Source organism: Pseudochaenichthys georgianus, chromosome 23 (genome assembly GCF_902827115.2).
Source record: "Pseudochaenichthys georgianus chromosome 23, fPseGeo1.2, whole genome shotgun sequence".
Lineage (NCBI taxonomy): Eukaryota > Metazoa > Chordata > Actinopteri > Perciformes > Channichthyidae > Pseudochaenichthys > Pseudochaenichthys georgianus.
The window spans coordinates 12,137,359-12,163,002 of record NC_047525.1 but is presented as its reverse complement, the minus strand read 5'-3'; the positions used below and the strand labels follow the sequence as shown (position 1 = coordinate 12,163,002).

At 40.7% G+C, this 25,644-nt stretch overlaps 2 protein-coding genes across 10 annotated transcripts in view; one reads left to right on the top strand and one right to left on the bottom strand.

Moving 5' to 3' along the window:
• The window catches only part of acss3 (acyl-CoA synthetase short chain family member 3), a 38,556-nt gene extending 33,147 nt beyond the window's left edge, over nt 1-5,409 (top strand). For both annotated transcript variants that reach the window (XM_034075208.1, XM_034075210.2), the window contains 7 exons: nt 1,414-1,509; nt 1,726-1,789; nt 2,976-3,057; nt 3,940-4,062; nt 4,151-4,250; nt 4,432-4,607; nt 5,168-5,409. In XM_034075208.1, coding sequence (XP_033931099.1) covers nt 1,414-1,509; nt 1,726-1,789; nt 2,976-3,057; nt 3,940-4,062; nt 4,151-4,250; nt 4,432-4,607; nt 5,168-5,251 — 725 coding nt within the window. In that variant the 3' untranslated portion in view covers nt 5,252-5,409. The remainder of the gene's footprint in view (nt 1-1,413; nt 1,510-1,725; nt 1,790-2,975; nt 3,058-3,939; nt 4,063-4,150; nt 4,251-4,431; nt 4,608-5,167) is intronic.
• A 1,168-nt stretch (nt 5,410-6,577) lies between these two features.
• Nucleotides 6,578-25,644, bottom strand: part of ppfia2 (PTPRF interacting protein alpha 2) — a 178,633-nt gene continuing 159,566 nt past the window's right edge. For 2 of the 8 annotated variants that reach the window (XM_071201805.1, XM_071201807.1), the window contains exons 20-32: nt 25,156-25,243; nt 22,331-22,402; nt 20,014-20,095; nt 18,690-18,890; nt 15,277-15,339; nt 14,154-14,186; nt 13,864-14,039; nt 13,420-13,517; nt 12,968-13,143; nt 12,094-12,162; nt 10,921-11,077; nt 10,717-10,773; nt 8,284-8,924 (exon numbers count right to left, since the gene is read on the bottom strand). In XM_071201805.1, the coding sequence (XP_071057906.1) occupies nt 8,866-8,924; nt 10,717-10,773; nt 10,921-11,077; nt 12,094-12,162; nt 12,968-13,143; nt 13,420-13,517; nt 13,864-14,039; nt 14,154-14,186; nt 15,277-15,339; nt 18,690-18,890; nt 20,014-20,095; nt 22,331-22,402; nt 25,156-25,243 (1,331 nt within the window). In that variant the 3' untranslated portion in view covers nt 8,284-8,865. Of the gene's footprint in view, nt 6,701-8,283; nt 8,925-10,716; nt 10,774-10,920; nt 11,078-12,093; nt 12,163-12,967; nt 13,144-13,419; nt 13,518-13,863; nt 14,040-14,153; nt 14,187-15,276; nt 15,340-18,689; nt 18,891-20,013; nt 20,096-22,330; nt 22,403-25,155; nt 25,244-25,644 lie in introns of those variants that run through there. The other 6 variants (XM_071201810.1, XM_071201812.1, XM_071201806.1 and 3 more) reach the window with 5 other exon arrangements.

Genomic DNA, 25,644 nt, shown 5'->3' with positions numbered 1-25,644 from the left:
GTTGAGCAACACTGAATGTAAATAGAAACTTTGCCTCCAAGAAACTGCACAGGGACCCTTTAACTCTAGAGATAAAATGTTGTCTCTTTTTCTAAGTAATCACACTGTCTAGTTTCATACTGCAGCTGGGTCTTTCTGTTTGGAGCTGACAGGTGCGTAACCCTGCAGAAGTCCTCTGTTGCTTTATCTCTCCGCCATGGTTTCATAAGGAGTCTCAAATATTTGTCATTGTATCAACCGAGCTGTCATTTGTCCTGCTAGCTTGAATGTTTTGCCATTGGAACTTTGCCCTCTCCGACAGCAAGTCACTTCTGCTGTCAGTAACTGACTGCATACTTTAGAACAATACATGATTGGAGATGTATATCCCCCTCCTTCCCCTCTGTGCAGTAACTGATCTGATGCAGGTATAGAGCACGGTGCTGCATTCATTTGCATATTAACAGGATAAAATGCCAAGACATTCGTTCCCACAATAACTCAAGAGCTATACATGACAGAAACATCATATAGAGAGGATGATCTGGTTACCTTCTGGATCAGCTTGTGCATACATTTGCATTTTGATGAAGATAGAAATGGCAGCACATGAGGTAATTTAGCTGCAGTTTGTTTGTTAACTGTGTTAGTGTCAAAAAGCCATACAGCTGGATTGTGAAATGTCACATGTCTGATTCAATGTTTCAATTAAACAACTAATGAAGCTCAGAGTCCTGTCTTAAGCATGAGTATTTCCCTTTGTACCTGTTAGAGATTGGAACCACATAAGTAAACAGTCAGACGTACAATAGCATGCAAATGTATCGGAGAGATGTTATGGAAATCATTCTGTTGAAGGTTATTTTGTGATGTCTGTCACCTGTTGTGAGAAACTGAGAACAACTCTTAACTGAACAGAAGGAACACATGACAAACAGATGGAAGCATTCAGCTGAATCTCTGTTTTTGTATTTATTACATTAAGAAACTGACAGTTGATTTAGTCAGGCAGTGTTTTCAAATGTCATTTCGTCTTAGAAGGCAGATGCTGATGTCGGGCTGGTCTGCTGCTGTGAGACTTCTGATATAATCTCGCTTACAGAGCTGGATCGATTGGGTTAATCATGCTCCGGGTGGACCAGCAGCTCTGACAGAAGCCTCTGCTGCATGTGGAGCACATGGTGTAGTAGAGGAGGGCCCATAGGAGCTGTCATAGTTCTGCATAATGTAGGTTAAAGCTGCTGTCAGAAGCAATGCAGGCCACGACCACACACTCTTTTGATCAGGAAGGTTGGACATTTTCATAGAAAGCAGAAAATCAAACTTTGCTTTCCACCACAGACCCAGATTTGTTTGTGCTTTGAGTAAAACTGCATGCGTCCCCCACAAAGATATGAGTCTTCATCCATGACTTTTTCCCATTTCTCTCATCAGAAACTGGCTCTGCGATCACCTCCTCATGCATCGGTCTGGGAAACTCTCTCACGCCACCTGCAGGTCAGGCTGGAAAACCAGTTCCAGGTTACAATGGTAAGAGTCAGAATCCACATCTCATCTACATTCTATATTTAACATACTGGTCATGATTTTAAAGTCAGAATTGCTTCAAACGGATAAACAAAACTGAAATGGATACAATTAGAAAAGCTGCTTGTCATTCTCTGCACATCATTTCATATGTCTGCCTCTCCAGTGGGTGATACACCTCCTCTGAATATGAATTGCATGCCTTTTCATTTCCACTAGTCACAGTGATCGATGATGACATGCAGGAGGTGAAGCCAAGAACCCTGGGAAATATTGTGGTGGGGTAAGCCGAGTGAATTTGCTCAGCAGCTTAGTGACTGCTTTACCTTTCACATGCAGACACTTTTGAAATGTGACATCAAAGCATTTTGCATGCCCTTATCAAATGTACACTCCAATCTTTTACTCATTAATCTTAATAACTCACTGTCAGGCAGCTTGTATCTGACTCCTAATCAACTGTTGCCAGGCTAAGGAATGAAAGTGTTTGTCTGGTTATATAAAAGAGCTGCCTGTGCAAATTAGACCTGATCAAAAGCTCTAGATGCCGGCCCTTCGCCCTTCGCCCTTTGTGCTGCCTTATCTTCAGCCTGCTACCTATCCGTTATCACTCTCCAGCTCCATTTCCCTGTTATTGGTAACCGCTGGTATCGACTCGCTGCCAACAGGGGATTTCCAAGCAGTTCACATGTGCAATGCATACAGAGATACGCACAGGTAGAGCTGGAAACAGTGTTACTGTATGGCTTCATCCAATCATATTCAGTATTTACACAGAGTGAGGTTGTTGCAATGTGCCTTCGAAGCTTGAGTGTCAAGTCAAAATGTATTTTTCATTTGTTCTGTAATTATATAATGTTGCTTTGTTTAGCTTGTGTGCGCAGGAAGCACTCAGCAGGGACTCATCAAATGAAAAGCAGGCAGCAAAACTCCAACATTAGTTTATAAGTTTATGATGCTAAATATTCACACAAGAGTTTGACTGCCTTCTTAAACATACTGTAGGATAGGGTCGGTCTTTTATAATCCTCTTTAAGCAGCAAATGGACACAGGAAATAAGATCTTCGCTGTGATTATATGTTTTCCTTGCAGAGGCATGAGAGTTCCAACATGGGAAGTGGGATCATCTTGGTCAAGAAGGGGGATTTTTGCTTGTCTCTCAATAAACAAAGACTGAGTAGCCTATCTCTATTAATTCACCATGAGTGTGTGTTTGTGTGCCATGTATACGTGTGTGTCAGGCAAGGGGAAGCCTAGTATAGACTATCTGTATCCCTGGACAATTATTTATTCTTGTATTGGGTAAAATCTAAGCTCTTTATGGAAACATTCAGTAGATAGTCATTTTAATAAAGTAAGTGATGCTTAGTGTCAAGCTACACGTCTTGCATGCCTACCTTTGTTATTGTGCGGATGTCATGGCACAAGCAATACATTCAAAAGGAATTGAAACCCCTTTTCCCTCCAGACTACCTTTACCACCCGGTGCGGCTTTGTCCCTGTGGCAGAACCATGATCTGTTCAAGGAGCTCTACTTCACTAAGTTCCCGGTATGACAATAATTACATTCCTGAAATAGTGATGTTTATTGTTCATTGGATAATGTGCGTCTCATTTGGTTTAGAACAATGGTGTTTGAAGTTCTGTTCAATTCCTTTATCTACAACACTGAACTACTAATGCAGCAGAGTGGGTTGTGGTCAGTTGTGGAAGAAGGGGGCCCTCTAGTGTTCAAATGTTTTATAAAAGGGTCGTGTGGCTTTTCCCCATAGAAAGACCTCATAAATTCAAATTGATTAAGATTTGTTGTGGTTTGGTGAAATTGTATTTAATGACCTGCTCCAAAACCGACGTACTCCTGAAGAGAAATGTCAACATTCCTTTTTTTAATGTTTTTGTTTGTGTACCTCCGCCATGGATGATATTAATACGCTATTGTTTTTTAGTGTTATGAGGTTTTCAAGAAGAAAATCGCATCGTTTTTCCTGATATTTCCTACACATATATACTTTGTTGACTTTCTGAAATGTTACATTTAAAAAAAAATATTTTTCTGATATTTTCAACATATTCTATTTATGTATTTTTTCGACATGTCATTTTTTCTCGAATTTTCCACACAGGATTTATGTCTTTTTTCTCACATTTTCGACAAACTACATGATGACTTTTGTTGTCGTGTTTTACCATACTATGGCAATATTTCCAAAATTAGACATATGTATTTTTTTCGAACAATTCGTTTTTTTTTTAATATAAACTTTGGCGTTTTTTCTCAAATGTTTCGATATACATTACTCTGTTGTTTTTTCTGATATTTGTCCCATACTGAACATTTTTTTACCCTCATTATATCACTATATCATGTCATTTCTCACTGTTTTCACCTTTCTATCTTACATTTATCTTATTCATATCTGTCCCACCATCAGGGTTACTATGACACCATGGATGCAGGCTATGTAGATGAGGAGGGTTTCCTTTACATCATGTCCCGGTCTGATGATGTCATCAACGTAGCAGGCCACAGGCTGTCAGCTGGAGCATTGGAGGAGGTAGGAGAAAGCTTACTGAGGAGGCAACACAAATATTTTCCAAACTCTTCTATTGTAGTATTTTAATATATATGTGTACGTTTTTCAGTCAGTGCTGCAGCACCCTGCGGTGGGGGACTGCGCTGTGGTGGGTCTGGAGGACCCTCTGAAGGGTGTCGTTCCACTGGCCCTGTGTGTACTCAAGAACGGTGAGGCATGACAGATGTAACGTTTAGAAATACATCAAGTAGTATCTGAATTAGATCACGTTTCTTTCTTTATTTTGGTAATACCACACGTTTTACCTTCATAATGTACAATCCTGGCAACAAAATAAAACATATCTGAGTTGAAATCCTAGGTTATCACTCCATGTGCTGTTTGTTTCAGGTGTGCAGAAAAGTAAGGAGGAGATCGTAGCTGAGATGGTGAAGCTGGTGAGAGACACCATCGGACCAGTGGCCGCCTTCAAAAAAGTGCTCTTTGTCCGAGGATTGCCGAAGACGCGCTCTGGAAAGATCCCTCGCTCCTCTTTAGCCAACCTGGTCAACGGCAAGCCGTACAAGGTATGACAGCCCTCAAAGAAATATTCTGTGCTTTATTCTCCATCACTAATAGTTTTGAAAGTTAATTACAGTAGGAGACAAAAACTGAGGGGACTTTTTAATGGTTCATCTTTCTTCTCTTGTTTTCGTCCCGTGTGTGGCGTTTCACAGCTGCTCAGGGGACAGCAGTATTCTAATAATTCCGAATTTGAGTAATGATGGTGCTGAACTCATTAAGTAGAGCTGAGGGCTCGTTTGGGGTTTTTCCTCATACAGTAGTTACCATCTCACTTTTTGCTGATAAGGTGCTCAAGAGAGAAGTGGATGAAACACTAAGAAATTAGTTCTTAATATAGTTGTTGTTTACAGATGTAAACGCAAGGTTTCTTTGGCAACAACTGAAAGGCCTAAATGAAGGACTGTAGGACTTTTGCATATTACAATCATATTTTGACCATTATTGTAATTTATAATCATTAAATGAATGCTCTAATTAGGTGATTATTTAGACATGTTACCATGCTAAACTCTAGTTGTTTTATTGATCTTTGTTGTCTGAAAAATGTCACATTTTCCAACAGATCACTCCAACAATCGAGGACCCAGAAGTGTTCAAAGATATCGAGAGTCAGTTAGAAAAATTGCTGAAACCTCGCGGAGCCTGAACTCATCTTTTAATGTACTGTAAGTTTTACCATCTAACCTTAGATAAATGTGCCAAATCCATGAAGAACTTGAAACCGTACTGCCTTAGGTTTTCATAATTAACAAGTAGAGACACTATGGCAACTGTTTGTACAGAATAATAAACTCACTGACAGTAGTTTTTCTTTTATTGACAATGAAAATTTGCTTGCTCACCACTTAGTTTTGACAAAGTACAAGAAGTAATAAATAAAAAAGAATGGACACAAAATAAAATGATTCATCGTTCGTGCAAATTGAAGATGTAAAAACAAATCAAAAGCGTGAGACTTTTTGTTCCGAGTGGTCCATCAGAGATAACTAAAAGACAGAAAACAGGGCCGTACAATAGGTTGCCCTGAGAACTCCGACAGAAACAAAGAGTCAACAGTTACACCGATGTAAGTCACAGCAAGCAACAGTCATTAAATGTCACCTCACTTCATCAACATGGTCATATACACTCTACGCACACTATGAGCTAAAGCAGTCTGTCTTTCAGTTATTTCCTATGTTAACGTAATGTCTGGGGGGGGGGGGGGTGAGAAGGCCAGAGTGTGTTAATGTATCGCCCGACAAAACATACAGTACAACAAGTGACAGGTTCTATGAATGACGTCCTGCTTTTCTCTTTTGTTCTCTGAGATGAAGTTTTGTGCAACTTCGGAGCTCTTGTTTTGTCCTTGGCTACTAAAAGTCTGTTGAGTTGATGCGGTTGTATCAAAGTGCTTGTCATGTTCTCTTAAAATGCTCCTTTTTATGGCAGCAAGTGCATAAAAAGGAGAGTGAAGTGTTGTTGGTGTCAGAAATGGGGCTCCGAGTGGTTTTTGTGCACCACTAGAGGGCAGGTTTCCACATCCATCCTCTCAATGTTTCATCATCAGCAGCACAATGAAAAAATAAAACCATATGTACAAAATGATCTAAGAGGGCGGGGGTAATATGAACACATTTAAAAGAGCAGCATATATTAATCTATGGTCCACTAAATGAGGTGGCAGGGACGTTTTTTTGCACAAACTCTGAATATCTTTTTTTATACATAGATGTGTGTATATATATATTTAAAAAATGGCATTTATTTACAGATAACCTACACATCTCCTGTAGAAGAAATACACAGTACGTTATGCTTCGACAAGTTACTGTACATGTAAAAGGTAGAAACGGTGACAACGGAGCAGCCTGCGGGACAGTTTAGCACCGGCATCTGGTGCCCACGTTATAGGGAGGAGAGGAGGGGGGGCGGGGAGGAGAGGAGGGGGGGCGGGGAGGGGAGGAGGGGGGGCAGATAGGGGGGCGGGGAGGGGAGGAGGGGGGGCAGAGAGGGGAGCAGGGCTTCTTGGCAGTGCGTGTCGTCAGAGAGTTTGTTCCTCGGCATGTTGGCCCGTCCAGCAGCTCCACTGGGTCACCTCCGATCAGAACTGTACCTGAGGGGGGGACAGTGTGGAGTTTTCAACGAGGCACTGGTGAGTCGGTGTGATTTAAAAAGAAAATCCTAAATTATACCATTCCAAGACTCTGATTTGAAATCTGTATTATGTCAATTAAGTGTCATGTTGTTGTAGCTCATTATGGCGTATAGCTTAGAAGGTAACTTCGATGGTAGATTGTAAATTAAAGTAAGATATTAAAATTCTACTATATCTTTTGAGCAGTATGGAATGTGAGTTTTGAAATACTATACTTTTTTAATGTCATTTGAGTTTTTTTTTTAACAAACTATACTATGACGTTTATTTACTTTAAAATAATTTTTCTAGACAGAATTTGGGGATTTGTTCCACATACTATGTTAGAACTTTATTATTAAACATTATACATTATCTTTTATGACAAACGATACAATGATCAGTTTATTAAAAAATTACTTTCAATTATTTGTTTCAACATACTACTATTACTAATTTAATACGACTTTGGAGGCACTAGGATTAGCAACATATTGTAATTCTCAACAGTGAACAGTGATTTTCTAAACCATTAAGTAAATACTGTATGAATGTTTTGCAGACAATCTTAAAAAGTGTACGAAATGAAGGAAGTGAGGAAATCATACTAGAATATTTTTTTAGGGGCCTCTATTCAAATGTTGCACTGAACAATATCAATATTTCCAGGCTGACTGGTAAAAATTCCTGTGTGCAGAAAGAAGAATCAGTTTTTGTTTTCTACGCACGTGTTCTCTACCAGAACTACACCCTTTGCTCTCACTAATCGTTGCACTATATTGTCTCTTTCTTACTGTGTGGGAGTAGTTAAGCTGATGAAATCCTTAGAAACAGCCCGCAGGGTGCTTCAAGGAATGAGCAAATTCTCCCAGAACTAAACAAAAAAATGTCATGAATATGTAACTCACACAAACTCTCCCTGCTTGTGCTTCCACATTGTATCTCTACCCTTAGCTGTCGTGTTATTTATTGTCCTAACACTCCTGTCTTATACAATAACCCTGCAGTCAAAGCACTATATCATTATTATACGATGATACTAAAAAGTTGTGTTGTTGAGATGGGAGCTAAGCTAACCCAGCTAGGACCTGAGGCCAGGTACCCACTACCCAGCATGGTCCCGGCTGGAGTTTGGGAGGTCACTTCTTCACAGAGAGATTTCTCCATTGCGGCATTCTGGATCAAGAGGGAGGAGCACAGGGCTCCAGTGCCCCCCACTGAGGCGGGCTCTAATGGTGATTGCCAACGTTGCCATGGAGTCAGGCTTTCCTGTTAAAGACGACAGCCATATTCTGCCCGGGGAATTCCCCATTGTTTTTTGATAGCGTCTACGTCTGTTATTTGTCATGGAAGTGTATCATATCTTTTGATGGGACTCTATCTTATGACACTTCTGGAATACTATCTTGCTATTCCATCAGTAGCTTTCTACATGTTGTCATTGTTAACATGCTTGTTGGGTGGCTAAACTTTAAAAAGCTATTCTTTACCTAATTTACGCTTATCAGAAAGGGCACAACATCTCTATTTACTGCTCACTTTAGAGTACAATGAGCCAGTGAATGAGGGGGCAGGCAGGTGTTGAACATAGCTTCTGTTCCCTTGCATCAGGTTGTCACTACAGATGCAGAGAGACAGCAGAGTCAAATAGTGCAGCAAATTAAAGCAAATACCTGCGTGAGATGTCACATTTCCAGTGCACCTGGCAGTACAAAGTAAACCATTACAAATGAATCTAGGGCCAGCTCCCTTTGTAATGTGGAAAGTCTGGATCAATCTCACAGGGCCTATTTTTAGGAGTGTGAACTCATAACCTTTGTTAACGAGTCTCTGTGTAAGGTACTGACGGAACGGCATGGATTTGAAGCAGATTTCTAAAGCTTGGGCCGTGACTGACTGAAAAGGACCGCTGCTAGCCGAGCGCTAGCCGAGCTGCTAGCCTAGCCGCCGAGCTGCTAGCCATCACCTCCTCACGGCTCCCTGGCAAAATCACTGCACCAGCGTCAATGAGACAAACACTTATCTTTGGGAAACGATTGGCCTTCTTCTCTTTCATCTAGTACTTCTGAGGAGAGCCTTTAACAGAGCGAGAGTCTGTGTTGTGTTACATACAGCGTACAGTTTAGGGGCCTCTCTTCCTCCTCTCAGCAGGAGTAGGTTCTCACCGTGGAGGTGTCCATCCGCTGCACCGTGGCCGATCCCACTGTGGGGTGGGGAGAAAGGGCTTTGAGTCTACATGTTAGAGCATACTCGTGGTGGTGCAGGAATGAGTCGTACAACTGGGATTGAGTCAGCATTTGACCACTCCTTGCCTCAAATTCAACATTTTTGGAATGTGAATTTGGTTAGATGTCGTAAGTAAGATCTGTGGTTAACACAAGCTTAGATACATCAGTAAATAACTCACCCGTGAATGTCAACGCCTCCATGTGTCATGGCGGTTGCTACTGTTACAAGTGGTTAAATGAAACTAAACCTCATCACGTTGAACATTAGCCGCATTTAGCTTAGCATAGTGTGATGTAGTTGGTTTATGGTCTAATGATAGCTTATAAAGTGGTGTTAATTTGGGCAGTTTATCCTGATGATCAACATGTGTAAGCATCATAAGCGTGTGTTTGCCACAGATCTTATTTTTTTTTTAAATTAAATTAACAATTGAAATGTTTTCATACGTCATCACTGCACCACTCTAAAGATTGAGAGAGGAGGAAACATTCCTCCACTAGACCACCACCCTCAAAGGCACCTTTCTCACACATTGAGACCGCTTGTTGTATCGCCCTCAGAGGAGGAGGCCCTGTATCACGCACTCAAAGAAAGGGGGTCTTCATTTTGAGTGGATAACAGCAGCAACAAGACTTTTGAGTGTTTTGTGGACGTCACAGACCGGGGAGCACAGAGATAGAGACTGGGGGACGGGGGCAGGGAGGCTGTTTCAGTGTCAGTGGGGACACAGTGTTAGAGGAGAACACTGTCCGGAATCAGCAGGAGGATTTCCAGTCAGGTATCACAACTCTGGTGGCATCATTTGTAAAGAGACTTTCTAATTCACCGTGCATCTCTTCAGAGCATCATTTCCAGGTCATTATAACTTGGATCTTTACTTTAACAATGTGGTTGAAGGCTCCAAAACAAGGGAGCAAGAAGACATTAAGTTGATAGTATGTTATCTTCTATTAGTATTTTTTTCCATTGTACTAACTAAACTTTGAACTTCAGTTTTTATACTGTGACCTAGGAATACGGAGACATTGCCTGAAAGAAGTTGGATGTCAGACTTTCATACAGTAGCCTATAGGTTTAAAAAAACTAAAGAAATTAGTATTAGTTCGTAAGAGATAAAAAAAAAAAGCTGTTGTCAGGAAGCTTTGCCATAACTGTTATTATGGTTGTAATATAGTTTAGGTGCACTTAAATTAAATGTACCTTTTACTGTAAATGCAGTGGCGTATAAAATCTGGTCTGTAGTTAAAAACCTGTGTGATTCTGTTTCCTGCAGTGCTGCTGTGTTCTCAACAATTACTTGAATACAAAGTACTGTAAGAAAAACAAAACTGAAATGATGGCAGAAACAAAGTTGTGCTTGGTATTGGAATCATCCTGTAATGAAGCCCATTCAGCCAGTGTCCTCTTTTAACAGAGGGATGACAAACTGTCGGTCTGAGTTCCTGATGGTAACCTCCTGATCCAGGCGCTGTTACATAGCACCGCTCAGCCGCCTTTTGTTCTGCTGCTCAGTCACTGCAAGGGTTACACGAGCAGGTTCATTCATAACTTAACAACCAGGGTGACTAAACAACTATTGTGCTTCTTTGCAAAACAACACCCGTGGAGTTGGATATCGGAGATTCAAGATTAGTAGAGAGGGAGAGAGAAGGGGTAAAAGAAACAGCCGGACAGAGGTTGGTAGATGTGAAGAGGAGGGAGATTATGTAAAATAAAACGACACGCAGGGCCAACAAGCCCGGGACCCTCGGAGGGGCGAAGCTGACCTTGAAACCAATCCAAATACATGTCGTCAGGGCTGTCATCCAGCGCCTCATACAGGACTGCAGAGCCAATCGGAGAGACAAGAGACACAGTCAGACTCCGCCTTCAAGGGTGGAGAAACCTGCTCTGTAGCTGCCTCTGAAGCCACATTTAGTGCATTACTGAAATCTGATAGGGTAATGTGAGGTGAGGAGGCGGGCTCTTACCCTCATGGGGTAACCTCCGGGGGTGACCAGCCGAGGCGGTGAGGCGGAATCCAGCAGGGAGGGTCTCCGCCGAGCCGGGCATCATACTTATACCGTGAACGTCCCGGGGGGGGAACTGCCGCCTCCACGACGGGCCGCGGAAGTCTTTGTCGTCACACTGCAGGACAGATATCAATCATTTAAGATTTCACATCCAAACAGTAAAACATATAAATCAATAGTTCATAAATCATGTAGGGATGCACTTCACTCTCATATTTTTCTAATTTAAAGTGATGATTACGACCTAAACTTTATGAAGTCATTACTCTATGTTCATGTTATTATCATTTAACTGCAATTTGTACGGTGCTATAATCACTTTAATGTGGAAAATACTTTTTCTGATAAATGTCCCAACTTATATTATTTTAAGGTCACGGTACTTAAATGCCATCTATGTCACTTGAAATTGAAATTACTGCTTCACTTTTTTTGCCATGGTTGTGTACTTATTTGTCTTTATTTTTATTATTTCATGTATTTTTTACCTGCTATTCAACTTTTGTTGTAACACTGTACTTTCCCTGCTGTGGGACTAATAAAGGATTTCTGATTCTGATTACATAAGGGGTAAGATGACACATGGTCCCATCTTACAGGACTTATAAAATATAATAAACCATAAATAAAATAAATTATATAAAATAAATCTGAAATGATAATAATACAAAAATATTATTTTTTATTAAAACAATTCTAACAAGGACATTAAGGGCAACAGCATTGCAATCAAGACATTCTTCTTGTGTGTTAGCTGGCCAATTTTGGAATACTTGGGTCGCAAGTACAGGGGAAGATCAAAATTGCCTATTTAAACCAAATAAAAATGTAATGTTCCAAGTGGCTTGGAATGTAGAAAAAAGAAACCTCGAAAGCTCTCTAAACATAAATAGCTATATCATAATCACATAATCTATAGATCTGAGACATTTAAGTATGTAGTTTATGCTTTCAGTGTGCTAACAATATCACAGTGTCCTTTAACTGGCCAGGTTTACAGACACAGTTACCATGAGACCATAATTAATGAGCTTTGAGATGTATCTTTGACGTGACGCTGAGCTAATTCATGGATTGTAATTGCTGCAAATGTTCTGAATGACTAATACGCTTTGAGAGTCATGAGCTCACCTCGTCCAGTCTCCTGTCGGTGCCCAGCGCCAGCATGTTGTTGTACTCTCGCTCCAGAATCTGACGTGCCTGTGGAAAAAAACTGGATATTTTTAGCAGAGTGGTGACAGAGGCAGCTGACACATTACGGTATTTCCATTTATATACATTTTTCCAGAGTGTCGACGAGATAAGTCGTGAAAATTCACACGGCAGAGTGTCAGTTGGAAAATCTGCACGTTCTGATTTAGATTGGAGCATCTTTCTGAAGGATAGCAACACACCTCTGCTCTGGACTGAAGCTGCTGACAGACCATTTACTGCCCACATTCAGAGCCTTTAAATCTGGATTGATGATGCCAGAAAAATATGTGTTTATTTTTTTAATAATCAGTGTGAAAAACCTATGAAGTGAGAATTGCTCACAGCAGGCGTTGGACAAGATGAGATTTTGAATAACACTTAAACATACCAGAATTACTTTCCTTCAGATTTAAGATTTAAAGGACAACATATTTGAATTGTGTCACAGATATGTCATTTGTTGGTGAACATCGTTTCAAGTGAAAATCAAACAATCTTAAATAGGGAAATCATAATGTCACCCTTCACAAATAGAGTATGTTTCTGTAATTTCATTTAAATGTTAACTCTTGCAATGCCTTGTTTACATACTACTGTAACAAAATAAATAAATAGGAATAGTCTGTTCTTTCTTACATAATAATACATTCCTGTGTTTTTTAAACCATGCATTATCTTTTAATTTCTCTACCATGTCATTACCAAGTCCTTCATGAGGGTATTGACCACCACCACTTAATCGTGAGAGTTTTTCTTGCTGACAGACATCAGATTTTCGCATTCATTTGAGTCTTGAGTGTATCTGGAGTACCTGAGTGTTTTGGTTGGGGATCTGGAGCAGCAGAGCCAGGCTGCTGTAGTCGAAGTTGTCATCCAGGGCGACCAGAGCTCCGTGCACTCCGCTCTCCAGCAGGATGTTGGCGTAGTCCCTCAGACCGATGCTTTGCACCCATCGGATCACCCGCTCATTGCTCCACACCAGCACGTCTACACACACACACACACACACACACACACACACACACACACACACACACACACACACACACACACACACACACACACACACACACACACACACACACACACACACACACACACACACACACACACACACACACACACACACACACACACACACACACACACACACACACACACACACACACACACACACACACACACACACACACACACCTCTTTCTGTTCAGTTGGAGCATCTCCTTCGTGATGATGATTGGTTTTTAGTTTGGGTTCACTTGCCTCTCATTTCGTGCTGGCTGTACTCCCTGCGTCTCTCAAGTTCCTTCCTATCATAGTTGAGCTTTTTTAGACCCATGATTCCGTACTGTAAACTTGTTCTGGTGGCAGAAAATCACACAAAACACACGCTCATGATCAAATCAAATGTTATTCTGTTTGGGAACACACACACAAAGGCTTGTCAGCGGCTCTATGTTGTTGAGAGTAATTTAACTTGTATCGATGAGAACTACGATGTTTGTTTTTTCCAGTTCCATTGAAAAAAACATCTAATACATCAGAAAAAAGCACAACACATCAGTGTTCATTTAAGGAATTCAACTAAGGGTATTAATAACAAACAAAACCAAAAATATCAGTAGAAAATATGTAAAGAAATGTAGTAGAATTTGGTCAAATTGTTGGGCTTTCTACGAGACGTATGCTTGATTCTCTCGGCTGTACCTGTGGAAGCTGTCCACCATTTTGAGGTGCACCCTCAGGTCCTTCTTGGTGAGGTGGTCCAGCATGCGGGCGTCCACCAGGCACTCCATGAAGTAGCTGCGGTACTGAGGTAGTCCGAGACTGGGCAGCCACTCGTTCCCTATCCACTCATGGTTCATGTCACCATAGGCTAGAGTCTAACGGGAAGGACAGATCAGCACACTCAAACAGATCTTCATTTACTGGATAAATGAACACAGCTGTAAGATTCAATCTGTTATAAACAATGGACAGATTTAAGTTCCCCTTACCTGTGCCCAGCTCCCCTCTTCAGAGCTTGACTTCTGATTGAAACAAGGAAAATAAAAAGGTTTAATCAAGTACAAATTCTGCACCGGCACACCTAACCCAGTTCATGATAAATAAACAGAAATATGGGACACATACACGATTTATATCGAGATTTGTTTTTGTGACCCCAAAGTTCAGTGTGGTTGTTGTGCTTCTACATATAAGAGCAACTCAGATTAAAGATCAAAGTTTCTTCTTACACACCTCTGCTACTTTTTCACAAACCTTGACTAACAGCGAGGTGCTTTCAAGACATGATAAAAGGAGTGTGGGTCACTGCTGAGCAACTAAACATCTAAACATCTAGATGGCATTGGAATTGGTCTCCAGGGGGACTTTTTCTACCCTCAGATGTAGCATGGTGACAGTTTTATTTAAGTTTGGAAATATAGTAGGTTACAAATGTTTCAAAACTCTCCCCCAAAATATTGTTTAAGACTAACTTTTAGGTCCTGAAGCGATAAGGAAGTAAAAGCACATCAGTTGTGATGTATAAAGCAGTATAACATATTAAGACACATTTCCATTTGTCGAGTCCTGTGAAATCGACACCATTCAGTTTTACTGATCAAAATGAATTACCCTTATTTTATAACACATAATGACACATCTACCACATGGCCACACATACTCAACAGAGCTTAAATCAGTCGGACAATAATGTAGAAATTCAACTGCGTCTAGTTTTTATTTATTTATGCATTATTTTTCTTGGATACAAATGGCACATGTTACCTCCCTGATGTGCAGACACGTAGAAGCTAAACGCAATAAGCTGACTGATGATTCATTTCCTTTTTTAATGGAGATGAACGGAGTCAGACTCCAGCACATTGGCTCACACCTTCACTGAGTCATCATCAACAACAGAAGGAACACAAATAAAGTACTTTGTAAATCATTGACAGGCTCCTTTGAATACATCCAGTTTAAATGAGTGTTGGTAAGAGGTTAACAGATTGGGAAAGAGGTTAAATGACACATGCCTTCTCCGTTAGTTAGCACCCAGGTGAATCCCTCAGGACACAATCCAGACTAACAGAGAAAGTAAGGGTGGCAGTGAAGGACACAAAGCAGACTGACCGTTTTGGAGGGGGCGGCCATGGTCTCCATCTCCTCATGGGTGACCCACACATTGCCTGAGGCCTGCAGGGGGCGGGGCCCGAGAGACAGAGCAGCAGCAGGGGGGGTAGCAGAGGTCCGGCAGGGGGGGCAAGCAGTGTTAAAGAAGAAGAGCAGCACCACTGTAAGCCAACAGTGTTATCAGATCAGATCATGAACTGGCCCCAAACCCGCCAGGGGTCAAAGGGCAAATGAAGAGGACAAGAATACAACACAGCACAGCACGACCTGGTTAACAGCAAACAGTACATTCACAGATAACAGACGGGGGCCATGCACAACAAGGAAGACCACGTCAATTAGTACAATTCACACCAACACACACATATAAACCCTATTATACGCTCCTCTCTCTCTCCCCCATTTGTTCCTCTCTCTCTCCCCCCTTCGTGTCCCCTCCGGTACACAGCACCTTAAGACGTAGTGTGGAGTTGCATTAGGTAACGCGAGATACGGCTGATACTTGCTCATTAGTTTCTGTTATGGATCAGTATCAACAGTCCTGCCAGTAATGTTACTATATTATCAATACTACTTTAGTTATAGCCTGATATGATAGCTAACTTTACAATGTTGTGATGTGACCGACGTTAGCTAACATTAACTGGAGCTAACGCCGGTCACTCACCAAGACAGCTGCCCTGTTCTCCACTGGTTCTCCTCACACCACAGCTCAATTTCTCTCCGATGGCCGTTATTTCTTCTAATCCTTGGCTGCTCCTGGTCTCTTGGTCGCCTAGCAGGCTCATAATTATAAGTTTGTGGTCCGTCATATGCATACGAATATACATTTTCAACCTCTTCTGTGTCAAAACTAGCATTGTGAATGTTTATTAATACGTTAGACCAGCCGCTCTCCCCCATGCGACGTCACACGAGGGTGGTCTTTTTTATGCGGAAGTAAAAATGTCTTACAAAAACGACGCCAGATGTCACGTAGTGTATATTTATGTATATCTTTTTTTCCCATCAAGTGTATACATCATTTTCCTACACATTTATTCACTGGGGTGTCTTCCTGCAAGTTGCTCTTTAAGTGAGAATGACACATTCATAGTTTATTACATACATAAGAAGCCCTGAGACGTGAAAAAAGCTCGTTAAGCCGGCGGGGGTTATGGCGCTTAACAGGAACACATCATAGGGTAGAGACAAACATGTTTTGCCAGTTTGCTTCACATCATTTATTAATTTTGGATTGAAAAAAAGAGATGTGGGCCAGAAAATGCCCCAAAACATGTATATTTATTTTTGTCATTAAAGCTTACAATGTCTTTAATACACATATTTATAAATCAATTATGTTTCCCTTATTTCCTGATATTCTTTCTCTAATTACTAAAGCAATCTAACTGGGTCTTATGTTAGAACATTTTTTTTACATAACATGCAGTTAGTAGTTTAATTGGGGACTATTTCTTCAGTAGAAAACAGTTGACAGTGGCTCCTATTTTATTGAATTGGAGGAAGATAACAAAAAATCAGCATGGCTGCCAATGCGAAACACTAAAAGAATCTGAGATGATGTTTTTTTGTGATTTGTGTGAACCAACCCTTTATTCTGTGCAGTCAGTCAGGCACTCATCCTCTGCATGTTTGAGGGGGATCCAGTTGCAATAGCATAAGTAAAGTGACCAATTCTTTCCCCTCCATCAACTTCCTGCTGGGCATACACGTCACAGCATATTTACAGGGTCAATTAACCCCCTATTTAGAGTGTTGGGGGTTTAACAGGACGGTCACAGTAGGGGGGGTTTGTGATTGGACGCGTGGTGTTGCATGCTCCGTAATGAAAGTTTCATGAGGTGTGGAAGTGGTATGGCCGAGGAAGAGGGGGGAGTATAAAAGAGTTTAGCTTGTATTATTTCCCAACAGGAGAAGACAAAGAGTGCAGGAGCTCATAAGTTACAGCATGCATAGAGTGTTGTGTAGAGACTAAACACACACACTTTAATGAATACTCTCAGCGGGGTTTATTCAGCAGTGCACAACCTGTCATGTCCTTATGAATCATGGTGTGAGTACCCTCAGTAGAGAGTGCATTAGTCCTTGCTCTGCACTGTAAACAGTCACTATCATAAGGAGCAGCATCTTCCTTAGAGACCGCATGCAATTACCATGACAACAGGGAGCTATGAAAGCGACTACTGGAAATACTGGAGTTAAATCACAGCACACTGTTATACAAACAGGGCTGTCGCTGACTCCCACTGTAATATTCATTTGTTTTTCACAAAGACTCTAGAATTTAAAATGCACCGGGTGTAATGACAACGGCTCTGTTTGCTAATTATTTGTCGCGCGCCAACGCACATGTCACTCATGTCTGGAGGCATTGTGCATGTTAGCAGAAAGGACTATTAGTCATACAAACATTTGTCAGAGCTGATCTGGAGGCAGAGATGATGTCATTTATTTTTAAACAAGGCTAAATGTGATTATTCGCTGTTCAATATGAAGCTGGACCGAGAAGCCCGTTAGCTTAGCTTAGCATTAAGGCTGGAAACAGGGTAACAGCTTATCTAGCTCTGTCCGAATGTTATAATATCTACTGACCAGCACCTCTAAAGATCACTAATTTAGACATTAATAACCAAGTGTAAAACCTAAAACTACATTTTTTTTTGTAATATATTCTATGTCATATGACCCAGTGACTCTAAATCAACATAGCATTATATTACTACACACCTCTTATTGGATTTAGTCCACCTTCTTTTTTTACATGATTTGTCTGTGAAAGAGTCAGCAGTTTTATTATTAAAACGGCTCATTTATTTCAAAAAGCTTGCATGTATTGTGACCTCAGGACTCAAATCAATGCACCATTGTATCACTTTAGTAGGGTACACATCTATGTTATTGCTATTTAATGCTACATCTATTTTATACGAATATTTGAAAAGAAAATTCAGCGGTTTTATAGAAAAGTCTTGCCTTTTTTCAAAATGTTTCACATCATGTGACCCGGAATGAATGCAGTATTATTTTATGGAAAAGTAGGACAAAACTATATAAATTTGATTTGAGTTGCATTCTATTTTAAAGAAAATTCTGCCAAAGGATCTTGTTTTCTTTCAACAGCTTCTCTGTCATGTCAAACCAATGCATAATGTAACTTTTACACTGGCTAAGTAGGACACATTTCACTTGATTGGATTTAAGTGCTTTTAATATTTTCTATAATTATTTGAATGTAAATTCTGAAGTGTCTTGGATGTGAACTTCACTGCAGTTTGTTTGCCCCTGTTTTCCAGTCTTTCGCACAATTATGAGATGACATCCTCCTCTTGATCAGCTCCGTCTACAACAAATTATTGTACAACTAATATTCCAGTCTGCGTCCATGTCTCCATGTTTTCTGTCCAACTCACGGTTCTGGAGGTGGGCGGGGCCGAGGGGCTGGTGAGGGAGACCATCTCCTGGATGGCCAGGCGCAGCTTGAGGCGGTGCAGCGGGTTACTGATCCCGATCTCCCTCTGGATCTCCGTGTCAGACAGCGCCGACATGATGGCTCCGCTCTTCACGTTGGCTCGACACGCCGCCACGTACCAGGCCGGCATCCCCAACCACAGCTTTACTCCGAGAGAGAGGAGATGGAGGATGAGTTTGACGCATTGAGTTTATCCATCTTAAATATTCATCCTATATTACTGTGCCCTGGAACTATTAGATTTAAATCCACCAACATATGAATCAATGTAGCAAATATAGTTCCTCATAGTCAACATGCAGTTTGCAGGATGTTCCATAATGCTAAGAATACGTTATATATCATTAAGATAAGATAAGAGGTATTTGAGGGAAATGTTTGCTTTTCAGCAGCATAAAAAACAACAAAACAAGGCATTGCACATAAGTAAAGAGTATAAATTAACAATACCATAGTTTAAACATCTAAATATAGAACTATAGCAGCATTCAAAAGTAGAAAATATACAAATCTATAAACTCTGACAATAAAAACCACATCTCCTTTTTTAACAGTGGCACAATATTGGTATTTTTGGCTAATCATCAGCCCCACTAATCCAATTTAACTCCATCAATAACTGCAACATTAGGGATTGGTCATCAATGGACTGCTGGCTGTAAATCATCCACTGAACATCAGGGGGCAGTGAAGTTTCTATACATTCCCTTTTGGACTATGTATTCCCATGTGTTCAGTTTATCCAAATATATCAGGGGAGTTGAGTTAACTGCAATGATTCATCGTGAATTGTAAAGGTGTTGTTTTGATTTGTGAACATTTTAGTAACTAGTTATTATACAGATTTTTTTTTAAATGGGGTTAGACCTTTATACGATTAGTCACAATAGATCTAGGCAAAAGCTACAGTGTAGTTTAGGGAATGCAAATCTGAAATTCCAGGCTCTTCCAACAATGCAAAAATAAATATATATAATACATAAAACAAAAAGAAATAGTGCAAGAAGAAACAGAAATAGAAACTAAAGAGGGCAAGAGAATGTTGAAAGTGACCACTGTGTAAGACAATGCAGAAATAAGTAAACTATACACAAACAAAATAAAAACTGATTATAAAATTAAAATCTAATCAGTGGAATGAAATCAAGTCAAGCTTGAGAGTAAGTAAAGTAAACATTTTGTTGCTTTACACCTTTAGTATATTGCAGTTAAGTATATTTGCAATGGTTTATTAAAAATCTTCCATTTGCATTTAGAAATCTTACCTCCAGCCAGGCTACAACTGTGGGACCGTCCCATTGGGCGAAAGGTAAACCCTTTCTCCTGGCCTCCTCCAATAGCTCGTGTCTGGGGGCGGGGACAGAAGAGTGCTTATATGAAGGCATGTACTTTTACATAATAATAAACACACATATTCTCACTATGATACAACTTCAACTCTCACTCCTGCACACACTGCTTTCACAAATCCCTGCAGTCACAGAATCGTGCATGTGTGTGTATATAATACATTAGAGGAGAGTACTCAAACATTTCATCTCCTAGTCCAGCCTGTACACTAAGACTGTTGAAAAGGGCAACTCTTTATCATTAATTTCTGTGCTTCCTGGGCAGACAGGCACACAACTGTACGCGCGGGCGCACACAACTGTACACGCACGCACGCACGCACGCACACACGCGCGCACACACACACACACACACACACACACACACACACACACACACACACACACACACACACACACACACACACACACACACACACACACACACACACACACACACACCACACACACACACACACACACACACACACACACACACACACACACACACACACACACACACACACACACACACACACACTGTATTACTGAACATATTCACTGACTGCATTTAATTCCAAAATCCTGATGTTAACCTTGTCCCTGTCATACACTACATCTTAAAAAAAACTGCTAGTAGTAAATGTGCACAAGGGTAGTTTTGTTTTGTTTTGAATGAGGCAACTAATCTATTTAATAGATTGTAATTATAATAGCTAGACTTAAGGTCATAAGCAAAATTACAAGTGATTGTTTTTGCACATTGTTACTTTTAGGCACTTTTTTCCTGACCACTGCTATAAGGGATTAAATATTGAAAATGTGTAATGATTTAAATAAAGTCACACATTTAATGGATTTTACATCCTTGGCAAAATAACAGTTTTAATGTTCTCTGAGTGCAAATACAACCGATTCATACAGCTGTAAGCTACTACAGTATAGTGAATCTTTTTCAAGTAACTTTTCTCTGCATTGTCTGGTATTGTTTAGCAGGTGTTGAAAGTGTAACCTTAGAGTAACCTCATTGCTTGACCTCAGATATACACATAGTAAACAAGTCTCTTCAATCAGGTGTATTTCCACAGGCCCTGAAAACTGCAATAATTAAACCGCTCCTAAAAAAGCATAACCTAGACAAAACCATAATGAATAATTACAGGCCAATATCAAACCTTCCCTTTTTAAGCACATTTTTTGAAAAAGCAGTTTTTCAACAGTTGAGTAATTTCATGTTTCTAACTGACGGTTTTGATGTGTTTCAGTCGGGCTTTCAACCTAACCACTGAGACTTCACTTGTTAAGGTCTTAAATGACATCCATTTGAACACAGACAGTGGCAGAATATCAGTGTTAGTATTAATAGATCTCAGCACTGCCTTTGATACTGTTGACCACAACATATTGTTAGACCGTCTTGAAAACTGGGTGGGAGTTTCAGCAACAGCTCTAAACTGGTTTAGCTCCTACTTGAAGGACAGAACAAACTTTGTCTCAACAGGCAATTTCAAATCAACCTTGATAAATATGTCATGCGGGGTTCCTCAAGGCTCCATCTTAGGACCTTTGCTTTTTAATATTTATATGCTACCTCTGGCTGAAATTATTAAAAAGAGCGATCTAAGCTATCACATCTATGCAGACGACACCCAGATTTATTTTTAAATTACACCGGGAGACTATTCTCCGATTAGAACACTGAGCAAGTGCATTGAGCACATCACTGACGACGACTCAGAACTTTCTCCAATTAAACAAACAAAAAACTGAGATAATTGTTTTTGGAGCAAAGAAGGACCGATTAAAAGTAATCACAGAGCTTCAGTCGGCAGACTACAAAGTAACTCACAAAGCAAGAAATCTGGGTGTAGTGATGGACTCAGACCTACATTTGAACAGTCACATTACAACAGTTATTATGTCTGCATACTACGACCTGAAGAATCAATATCAATCAATATCAAGGATTAAAAAACTAATGTCGCAACAGGATTTAGAAAAACTTTTATTTTCAGTAGACTCGACTACTGCAATAGTGTATTCACAGGGCTCACTAAAAAATCTATCAGAAAGCTGCAGCTGATTCAGAACGCTGCTGCTCGAGTACTCACTGACACTAGAAAAGTGGATCACATCACTCCGGTTCTGAGATCATTACACTGGCTTCCAGTCTGCCAAAGAATTGATTTAAAAATACTACTGCTAGTTTTTAAATCACTAAATGGCTTAGGACCGAGGTATATAGACGACCTACTCCATCACTATGAAGCATCCAGGAGTCTCAGGTCTTCTGGGTCGGGTCTGCTCTCTGTTCCGAGAATAACCACTAAACATGGAAAAGCAGCTTTTAGTTATTATGCCCCAACAATTTGGAACAAACTGCCTAAATCATGCACATCCGCCGAAACACTTCCTATTTTTAAATCCCGACTAAAAACGCACCTATTTGCCGCTGTTTTTAATTGAGCTGCCCATACTCACACTACAGTATGCCTTTTCAGTCATGTATTCTGTACCTGCTGTGTATTTATTTAATTTATTTCATTACCTTTGCTTATTATGCCTGTTTTTAAATGAATTTTTAATAATGTATTTGTGCTGTATTTGTTCTTAAATGTCGTTTGCTTTTAATCTGTAAAGCACATTGAATCGCCACGTGCTGAAAAGTGCTATATAGATACAATTGCCTTGCCTAGAGGGCTGAGCTGCGTTTTGTTTTCCCTCACTTGGCGCTGCAGACTCAGATTGATGTCAATTGCAACGTATCGACAAAAAGCATCGAATAGATGCTCTTGGTCTGCCATGCACAGAGAGATTTGTATTGTGTTCAATCCTCCCACACTCTGCCAGACACTGAGGACTTATAAACAAAAAATGCCTGACAAGCATGGGACCAGGAAACACACTCATACTCACACCCACAGACCAAAAAACGAAATCTTATTGTATTTAGTGAACACATTTCATAACAACATCTCTTCAACACATTCCCTGAGCGTGTTGTTGAAGAATGGAAAGAGTAGACTCAGTAATAACCATGATACATGTAGCACTCTGAGCGTTGAAGGCCTCAGTACAGTGAAAGGGCTCTTAAACACAGCATACATGTCATACAGAGGAAATGTGTTGGTCCAAAACACAACCAGGTACAGTACATTCACTGTCTTATCTATGCAGCACATGGGGAGATAGCTCATGTTTTATGTTCAGGTCAGGTCTAATGCATGGACAAATACATCCACTGAACATAGCTGGGGAAAGGGAAGTAAGGAAACAGTTATGACAAATCATACAAACAAAATTTGACATTCCCATAACCAGATATTACAGCTGGTTATTTCACACGGATAGATAGAGACACATATACAGGAGAGGAAGACATTCCGGGTGTAAAAATTGCACCACAGTTTAAGCGGCAGCACATTCTCTGTCCAGCCATGGATGCAGCTGCCATTGAACTGTAAAAAGGGAGGAAGAAACGTCTTCAGATGGTAAACGAAAAAAAGGAAAAGAAAGAACGCAATGGCGTCGTTAACAGCCATGAAGGATAGATAGATACACAGATAGAAAAGAGACGTCAGCTTTGGCACTGGTCTTTTCGGGAGATGGTAGACAGACAGGAAGAGATGGCAGACAGGGCAAAATGGCTGAGACAATGTTTCATATCCAGGAGGTCAGTTATACATCCTCACAACTTACCCGCTTTGTTAGAGTCAGAGGATGATGAGAGGGAGAGGAGGGGTAAGAGAAGAGAGAATCAGAGAGCAAAGAAGGGAGAGAAAGAGGGAGAGCGACGGGGAGACAAAAGTACACACAATGTTAATGAGTCAATAGGCATCGAAAGATACGGCTCTACACAAAATCACGTGCGCTCACACACCCCCCCCCACACACACACACACACACACACACACACACACACACACACACACACACACACACACACACACACACACACACACACACACACACACACACACACACACACACACACACACACACACACACACACACACACACACACACACACACACACACACACACACACACACACACACACACACACACACACACACACAGATCTCACAATGCTGGACATTTGTTTACAGGAGCATCTGTAAACCGGTCAAATAATTTAAAAAAAGTCGTCTTCTACAATGCAGTCCTGACCACATCTCGTGCAGCAGAGGAAATGAGAAAATGCACTGAAACACAGCAAGACCCCCTCCACGGCCTTACATTCAGATGCTCAGATACATTCAGGTCACCTCTTTGAAGATACATAAGAGTAGAAAACACACAATGAGAAACCACAGCGGTATTGATCGATCAAGATGCTGAAATGGAAGTATAGTGCAGGCAGCTCAATGGCATGCAGTGTGGAGGAGGCGCCAAGATGCAAGGTGGTGGTGCGGCCTTAATCCCGGAAACACTGCTATGGAGAGGTCAGTGCCGTGGAGGAAAAACAACACATTTGTCAACGTACAACACACAATACTCTCTATTGACTACATGGGAGGCAAAGTTAATCGTCATGACAACTCAATGTGCACTTCGAGCAAATGACATTCATCATTTGGCACAGGGGCATGGCAAATGCGCACACACACATACACACACTCCTGTTGAAAGATTTGCAAAAGGGGTTTCCTCCTTCTGCAGGGCAGACCACGCCTGATGTGTGAGTGTAATCTTTGGGCGAGGCTTCTATAGCTCCCAAAGTATCTGTGTGAGATGAATAGTGTTTTCAGACTGGATCAATAGTCTGATATGGCGTCTGAATACAGCGAGGCCGATCTGTACTCCTCCGAGTCTGATCCGGCTCCTGCTTTCTATCGATCCTCCCTCAGAGGGGGTGATGTTATTGCATAGCTGTGTTTTCAGAGAGAAAGCTGGAGGTAAACACAGGAGTAGAGGGAGATAGCCTCTGTCTGTGTCAAAGGTCACATCGGACACAAAGCTTCTGTTAAATGTGACCATGAACTTAATATGTGTAGCTGTGTATCTGAAGACTCTGCTAAGGCACCAGTGTGTGTCTGCTTTGAGGAATAGTGATGTGGTTCTGAGGACAAAGCTTACTTCTTTTTTAACCTGCGGTCCTTCTCAGCCTGAGTGCCCAGCTTCCCCACGCCCATCTCCTGGCCCGAGTCTGGGTCCATCATGGTGGCTGAGAGAAGAGGAGAAACACCGGATATCAGTTAATACTAACTGAAACCTATACTATATAATATGAAAAAAATGTTTGATTATATTTGCCTATGATTACAATAATAAGTTATAGTTTCCCCTCAATTTCTTATCAGGTTTTGATACATTTTTGCAGGCTTCAACAAGTTAAATTAAAGATATAGAATAAATTGAAGCCGGTATTTGTATTTTGCGGTCAGTATGAATGCAAGTCCTGAATCATTGACACATTTAAAAATGTCAATAGTTTCATATTGTATATCAGCAATCAATCTATTAGTGTTTTTTGATGAGAGTAAAGCATTGATTTTTAGAACTGTTAAATAGTTTTTCAAACAAGTATGTAGGATTTTATATGTGATGGATGACCTAATGTTACTG